The 7,896-nt window shown below is 50.3% G+C and overlaps 1 protein-coding gene across 1 annotated transcript; it reads right to left on the reverse strand.

Moving 5' to 3' along the window:
* Positions 1-4,872: 4,872 nt before the first annotated feature.
* On the reverse strand, positions 4,873-7,571 carry LOC130118149 (H-2 class II histocompatibility antigen, A-U alpha chain-like). Its single transcript, XM_056286521.1, has 5 exons — positions 7,388-7,571; positions 6,471-6,630; positions 5,916-6,173; positions 5,489-5,770; positions 4,873-5,375 (listed from the first exon to the last, which is right to left on the reverse strand). Exons 2-5 carry the CDS (start codon positions 6,526-6,528, stop codon positions 5,254-5,256), a joined length of 720 nt encoding a protein of 239 aa, XP_056142496.1. The 5' UTR covers positions 6,529-6,630; positions 7,388-7,571; the 3' UTR covers positions 4,873-5,253.
* Between the last annotated feature and the right edge of the window lie 325 nt (positions 7,572-7,896).

The raw sequence follows: 7,896 nt of genomic DNA on the forward strand, positions 1-7,896 counted from the left end.
CCTGGCTTCCTCCTGCAGCGCAGTCCTTTGGCAGCTGGCGGACCAGCGAGCTGTGGCGGTGGGAAGAAAATCCCCCAGGACCCGAAGTGGCTGTCCGTAGACCAGTTCGGCGGATGAGGACTGGAGGTCCTCCTTGGGGGCTGTCCTGAGCCCAAGCATGACCCAAGGCAGTTTGTTGACCCAGCGGTCATCCTTGAGGGTAGCCCGCAATGCGGCCTTCATCGAATGATGGAACCTCTCGACCAATCCATTAGCTTGAGGGTGATACGCTATGGTGCGATGGAGCCTCACCCCTAAACCCGCGGCGATCTCCTCCCAGAGCGCTGATGTGAATTGCGGCCCTCTGTCCGAGGAGAGGTCAGATGGGGTGCCAAAGCGGGTGACCCAGGTTCCGATGAACGCTCGGGCAACCTCAGGCACTGTCGTGGACGAAAGCAGGACAGCCTCTGGCCATCGTGTGGTCCTGTCGACCATGGTGAGCAGGTATTTGAAACCACGGGAGGGGGGTAGGGGGCCTACCAGGTCCACATTCACGTGGTCGAACCTCCTCTCAGGTACCGTGAAAGGTATCAGGGGCGCTTTGACGTGCCGGAGCACTTTGGAGCGTTGGCACTCCACACAGGTGTCAGCCCAGTCCCTCACATCCTTTTTGAGTCCATGCCAGACAAACTTTGCCGCCACCAACCTCTGTGAAGGCTTTCTGCCAGGGTGAGACAGCCCATGGACTGCATCGAAGACCTGCCGCCTCCAAGCAGTCGGAACGACGGGTCGGGGCTGACCCGTAGAGACGTCGCACAGGAGCGTGGCGCCGGCATCGTCGAAAGCCACATCCTCCAACTGCAGCCCTGTGACGGCGGTCCTGCATGCCTGCACTCCTGGGTCAGCGGCCTGGTCAGCCGCCATCTGGCTGTAGTCGAGTCCCAAATGGGCGGCACCAGCGATGGCCCGGGAGAGACAGTCGGCGACCGGGTTGGACTTCCCAGCGACATGCCTCACGTCGGTGGTAAACTCTTGAGATGTAGGCCAACTGTCGCTGCTGGCGGGCTGACCACGGCTCTGCCACCTTGGCCATCGCAAACACCAGCGGTTTGTGATCGACGAAAGCCGTGAACTGACGGCCCTCCAGTACGAAACGAAAGTGCCTAATAGCGAGGAAAAGGCCAAGCAGCTCACGATCAAAGGTGCTGTATTTGCGCTCTCTCCGGTTCAACTGCTGGCTGAAGAAGGCAAGCGGCTGCCACGCGCCGCTCACCCACTGCTCATAAACCGCGCCGACAGCGTAGTCCGAAGCATCCGTCGTGATGGCGATGGGCGCTCCAGACACAGGATGTGCCAGCATCGCCGCATCAGCCAGGGCGGCCTTCACATCCTTAAAAGCCTTGTCCCTCTCTGCAGACCAGTCCACGGCGTGTTTGGGGGCTGTGCCCTTCAGATCCTCATATAGGGGGCGGAGGAGATCGGCAGCCCGGGGGATGAACCGGTGGTAGAAGGACACCATGCCAATGAACTCCCGGAGGGACTGGGCCGTGTGCGGGCGTGGAAAGTCTGCAACGGCCTCCACCTTAGATGGAAGGGGGGCCGCCCCATCCTTGGTGACCCGGTGGCCCAGGAAGTCGATGGTGCTCAGACCAAACTGGCATTTGGCCGGGTTAACTATCAACCCGTGCAGGCTGAGCCTCTCGAAAAGGGCTCTGAGGTGGGACAAGTGCGGTCCGGTGTTGTTGCGTCATTGAGCCGACGGTAGTCACCACATGGACGCCACCCACTGCCAGGCTTAGGCACTATGTGGAGGGGTGAAGCCCACGGGCTGCTGGAGCGACGGATGATGCCGAGGCGCTCCATGTTCTCAAACTCCGCCTTGGCGACAGAGAGCTTGGTCGGGTCGAGGCGCCGAGCTCGGGCGTGCACCGGCGGGCCAGTGGTGACGATGTGGTGCTCAACCCCATGTTTGGTCGTCGATGACGAGAATGTGGGCCGAGTGAGGTCAGGGAACTCGGAGAGAAGATGGAGAAACACGTCCTCGTTGGAGAGCATGCTGGACAGCCTGACGGAGCCTGTATCGCTGAGTGCACATGCGTGTGAAGCGAAGGTGACAGTGTCAATCAGGCGTCGATTCCTGACGTCCACCAGCAGCCCATGAGCACAAAGGAAATCTGCACCGAGGAGGGGAAATGCCACGTCGGCGGTGACAAAATGCCAGCTGAACCGCTGTCCGTTAAAACACATGTCAGTGTGCCTCGTGCCTTACATACGGATAGAGCTGCCGTTAGCAGCTTCCATGGGAGGGCCGTGAGCGCCCGACAGGGCGTCCACACTCGATGCAGGTACGACACTCCTCTGCGCCCCAGTGTTGCATAGGAAACGCCGCCCCGGGATGGAGTCTCGCAGGAAAAGTAGCCTGTTGTCCTCCACGCCGACGCCCATGGCCACTAGTGAGCGCCGGCCTTGGCGTTTCCTGACGAGCTGAAATTGCACGGGGAGGTGCACTTTTTCGCCTTGGCCCCGAACTTTGCATGGTAAAAGCACAGGCCGGGCTCCTGTCGCCAACCGGGGGTTGCCGCGGCGACCACCATGGAGTCACCAGGTGGTGGCGTGTGGGGGTGGGCAGGGGTGAGCGCGGACGCGCAGTGCTGCTGTTGGCTGGCCAGGAAGAACTTGTCAGCTTCTTCAGCTAGCTTGCGGCAATCGGTAATGCTGGTGTTAGCCAAAGCGACCCGCACCTGAGCAGGCAGTTGTCGCAGAAACAGTTGGACAAAGAGGAAATCAGGTGTGTGCGCCAGTCCCAGCAGATTCAGCATTTTGTCCATGAGCTCGGATGGCTTGCTGTCACCCAAGCCTTGCAGAGAAAAGAGACGGTGGGCCCTCTCGGCGTCGGAAAGTTCAAAAATCTTCAAGAGGTGATCTTTGAGCCCCTTGTATTTGTCTGCCGCCGGAGGATTTGTAATGCTACGTTAGGACCAAAGGCGGCGAGAGAGTTGGCGCCGCTTTGTTCGCCGGAGTTTGGCCGCCAGCTCCGCCAGGTGTGTTCAAACAGAACGCGAATTCGCTGTGTTGACGTCACAACAAGCAGTCTAGTTACACCAACGCCGCTAGCAAGTTTGCTAGACCGCACACAACAAATACCACTCACGAGCAGTTTGTGTTTACTTGTGATCATCATGGATGAGCGACAGAGATCAGTTGCGGTGGCTCTGCCTTATATCAACTTGCGCCGCCGAAACCGGCGTCAGCGTTCGGTTTGGGTTCATAGCGTAAACCGGAGACGTGCCCAGCTTGGCGAATTTCACCGGAATTCTGGGTAGGGGGCGTGTATTCTTTCCCAACATGAAGGCGGGTTCTAACCCTACTTGAAGGTGATTGGCTGTCGCCTGGCGAAATATTCGCCCGAGTTGGACATTTTTGAACTCCCGCGAAGGCGCGTTCGTCGCTCGATTCGCCCAATTCGCGCCGCCCGTAATTTCGCCGCGAATTATTCCCGCCCATTCGCCTCCTCCCATTGACTTTGCATGCATTCGCGCCGCCCAAAAAATTCGCGCCGCCTTTGGTCTGAACGTAGCATAAGGAGACTCACTACTCTAGCTGCAATCGAACACCCGAGCGCCGATACCACGTAGTAGTATTTAGTAGCGTCGTCTGTTATTTTGCGGATAGCAAACTGCGCTTCCGCCTGGGCGAACCACGTCGTTGCCGATGACTCCCAGAACTCTGGCAATTTGAGAGAAACCCCGTTGATTTCGTCAACCATGTTCGTTCGAAAGATTGTCTCTGATAACTACCAAGTGACAAACGTCAGGGTCACCAGTGTAGAGGAGCTCAAGCAGGAGTCGTGACAACTTTCTCTTTCGGCTACACAACGTGCACCATTTATTCCTTCACCATTACAACAACAACACAAAAACCCACGCAGCGGAAGTGTGTCACGGTAAACCCGAACCGAGAAAACAGCAGCGGTAAACCAACGTTCCTACTAGCTCAATAAGGGGAATTATGTAGCCCCATAACCACTACACTGCCAGTAATAAACAAGGCTCAAACTCCCAAAATGTAGGTTCGAAACAAACGTACCCCCAAATCCAATGTTTTAGACGAGATCAAATTACCTGAAAATGGAGTCCTGCAGCAACAAGGCAGGCTAGTAATGTGGCCGAAAACGCAGTTTACAAAAAAAGGATTTTAAGAGCAGTTTGGAATCCTCGTCGCCATCTGTAGTGGAATTTTAAAAGAAGTGAGAGCCCAGTTTCTTAATGAACAGATCAGAAAGGTTTATTCAGAGATAGAAAAGACATACATTTACCTCTCCCAGCTTTTATATCCCCTTTTAAGCAACTCTCAAGGACTTGCAACTTCTAACCCCCACCTTGAAACAACACAAAATGGCCAGACAGACAAACACGGAACAAATTATGAACACATACACAGACAAGTCATGTCAAACACAAAAGTCAGTCTGGGTCAGTCAAGGTGCGGTTTGGTACCAATGGTAATTCTGTCTATTTCCAATCAAATTGTCATGAAATGTATTGTTTTATCAATGTCAGTACAAGTTTCCCACTAGCTCAACCTAAGCTTCTCCTTAAAGAAAACTACAACTCCAATGGTTTCCACACTGAGCCCTCCCCTTCCTCCATTGTAATTGACGCACCTTTGCCTGACCCTTTTGTTGTGAACGTATAAATACCAGTGTTGGAGCACAAAAGCTCTCTCTTTCTCCTGTATACCTGGCCAGAGGTAAATGTGTGTCTCTTCTATCTCTAAATAAACCTTTCTGATCTGTTCATTAAGAAACTGGGCACTCACTTCTTTTAAAATTCCACTACACCAGCATGTGGGGGAGATTCATGGAGTGATGTTGAGTTGATCGTGCAGAAAAATTAAAACATTCAGTCAGTTTCTGCAGGCTGGTGCAATCAGTCGGGTATTTATTTGCTGGTACCGACTACCATTTCAGGCAAGAAAAATAATGACAGTAAACAGGAAACAAACCCACAGATTTTGGGCCATTCACAAGCACAGAATAAAACTCAATTTCAGCTCCCTGTATGAATGAAAAATGTTACAATGCTGGTGAAGAACCTCTTAACTGATCAGTTTATATTGGATTAACTAGGAAAATCTGTAAAAGGCATTATGTGTGTTCTTCCCTTGTAGGGCCTTCACATAGTTTCACACCATTCAAGCTTGCCACTGTTCGAAAGCACTGTTTCTCATCCAGCTGCTGTCTGAGATGCTAAAAGGGTCCCCGGCAGGAAGGAGTTACTGTTCATTGCGCGTCTTGACGATAAGAACAGTCCCAACTGCGACACCCAGCACCCCTAGAGTGACGCCAGCTCCACAGAATATATCAGGTCCAAAGATGGGAGGCCTGGGCTTCAGCTCTGTGGAGGGTAAGGAGAAGAAAACGTCTGAGTCATCACTGACCGAAACTACACAAACGACAACAAAAGTGAAACTGGGACTCGTAACAGCTTCAGGAAAGTAGGCTGATCACCCCAGGTTGCCGTTATAGGTTGCTCCAGGGCTGTGTGCTCCACGGTGCAGCTGTAGACATCTCCCTTACTCGGGGTAAAAGTCAGGGTGGAGAACTGGTGGAAAGTCCCATCATCATTGAGATAGTGGCGACTCAGAGATGCCCCTTCTGCCACCGGGTGGCCATTCTTGACCCAGTGAACTTGGATGGAAGCGGGGTAGAAACTATTCACAAAGCAGATGAGGCTGTTCTCTCTCCCGAGCTCTATTTCATCCAGCGAGTAGATGGTGCTCTCGGGGGCATCTTGATGGTTGTGGTGTCCGTGTTCGTGGGTCGGGGTAGGATGTGAAGCGATGGTGCCGAGAGACAGACATTGAAAGTTAGGAGACCTTTCAGTTGTCACTGAGGAAAACCCATAAGTGGGATAACTGCAAAGACTTTCTCTTACCTTTTTGCCCAGGTGGATTTTTCTCTTCTGCTATTATATATATGAGTAGTTCTTCACAATACGTCTTATATTTCAAAGCAATGTGAAATTGTGTTGTTGGATCAAAAGCAATTGAAGATTGGTCAAATAGTGGGGGCAGGGTGACAACAACCTTCATTGCCCGGAAATCCACATAGTAAATCTGCTCATCGTCAAGCATCGCATGTATTTCACTTCCATTCGAATAACAGCTGATGAGATACTGAAGTTCATGGAAAGCTAAAAAAACAAACAAACCCAAAAACAACAGAAATAGAGGAAAATTACGAAGTAATTCTTTTTAGAATTATTTATTAAAGCCCCAATTATCACCAAAAGGGTCTCACAACAAGACAAACTTCTGTTCATTTTAGCTTTATTACAAATTTACTAGATTTGATTTATAGGGTGGGGTAGGGTGGTTCGATAGTTGAGTTACTATTAATCTAACCTCAAGAAACTCAGGACAGAATGTTGCTGGAGTTATGTATGTTTAAGCCAAAACAGGCAAGAGTTACTTTAAAGGCCTATTCTTACTTTGTGCAGGGACACAGCAGAAGCTGAGAATCAGGGCGGCGATGGAAAAGCACTTCATGACCTCTCAGGGCTGGAAGATGGTTGCTCGTGAAGACGACGAGGAGAAGTTCCCGTGTGAGCAGTCAGGAAACAAACCGGTGACCATGTCACGCACTTGTACCTAAAACATCAGAGACAATGATGAATATGGAATGAGGTACCAAAACCCTCACATGGCCACCGCCCGCAAACGTCACATATTTGATATCATTGACTCTGTCAGGCTGGGCTCTTGTGTATATGGTATGACTGGTTTGGCTGGAGATAATTCTCTGCACTGCAATCTGCTTCCACATGTACTACATGCACATAGAGGACATTATTGTCACTGGCGAGAAACATAATCTCAGGAAATAGGTGAACAACACAAATCAAGTTATACAGTGCGGTGGTGTTCATTGCAGAATTGACATTTGAGCCTGCCGGAGGTGTTTGTTGGGGCTTTTTTTTTTGTGAGAAACGTCCTTGGTTGTATCACAAGGAGAGTTATCAGATCATGTATGCTGGTGAAAGTAATGGCAATACCATCAAGGAGTTTATTTCTCAAGCACGAGGCTGAGACATGCACCCGCATACTCAAATCAAACGCCGCATGATGGTAAACACAGCTGTTTTATGGGTGGGGGAAATCCCCCTATCATATCTCAGATTCAAGATTCTGTATTTCTTACGTCTTATTATACAAGTACAGGAGAGTACAATTCTCGTGTTTCGGCTCCTCAACACTGCAGCAACAATCGTAATAAAATACCAACAAAACAGAACAAAAAAAAAAGCAGTAATAATAATAAATAGTGTGTGGTGTATGTAAGGTGCTGTGAGTGTGTGTGTGTGTGTGTGTAACCCAGGTCAAGTTAACCCAGGTTAAAATAACCTACATATAATTACAGTTGAATCATGATAAATAAATGTAACCGAGGGTTTGTAGATGTCGCCTATACGGTATGAAACTATAAAATAACAAATACGGAGGCTCCACTTTCACACGAGGACCACTTTACTGGGATTCTTCCCCGACAGAACTCCACAGCAACAACACGGCGTACAACACTCCCGCTCTCTCTTCAGCCTTCAAAATAAGAGCTCAAGGCATATACTGTGGCAACAGCTTATAACAGGAACTTAAAATCACTAACAGGCAAGTCCAGAAAAATAGGTTACATAACTCCCCTCCCACAAAAAGAAACGTCCTCGTTTCAAAACAGTAACACTATAAGTGCAAAAACACAGGCTTGTCCAAAACATTATCAACCTGTCCTCCTAAATATACATATATATATATATATAGCAGAAAACACACCCGGACACCAAAAAAGTGCATATCAATCTGCGAACCCCAGAAGTAACCCAACACCATAAAACAAAATCTTAACAATAACATTATGCA

This window comes from Lampris incognitus, chromosome 9, assembly GCF_029633865.1.
Source record: "Lampris incognitus isolate fLamInc1 chromosome 9, fLamInc1.hap2, whole genome shotgun sequence".
Taxonomy (NCBI): Eukaryota; Metazoa; Chordata; class Actinopteri; order Lampriformes; family Lampridae; genus Lampris; species Lampris incognitus.

Bases quoted from the DNA above. Each gene is read 5' to 3' on its own strand.
- LOC130118149 (XM_056286521.1), bottom strand. From the start codon at position 6,528: ATGAAGTGCTTTTCCATCGCCGCCCTGATTCTCAGCTTCTGCTGTGTC. The intron at 5,771-5,915 runs GTAAGAGAAAGT...ACAACCATCAAG, and splicing joins AAATCCACCTGGGCAAAAAG to ATGCCCCCGAGAGCACCATC. The intron at 5,376-5,488 runs GTGATCAGCCTA...TACCCTCCACAG, and splicing joins ACCTATAACGGCAACCTGGG to AGCTGAAGCCCAGGCCTCCC.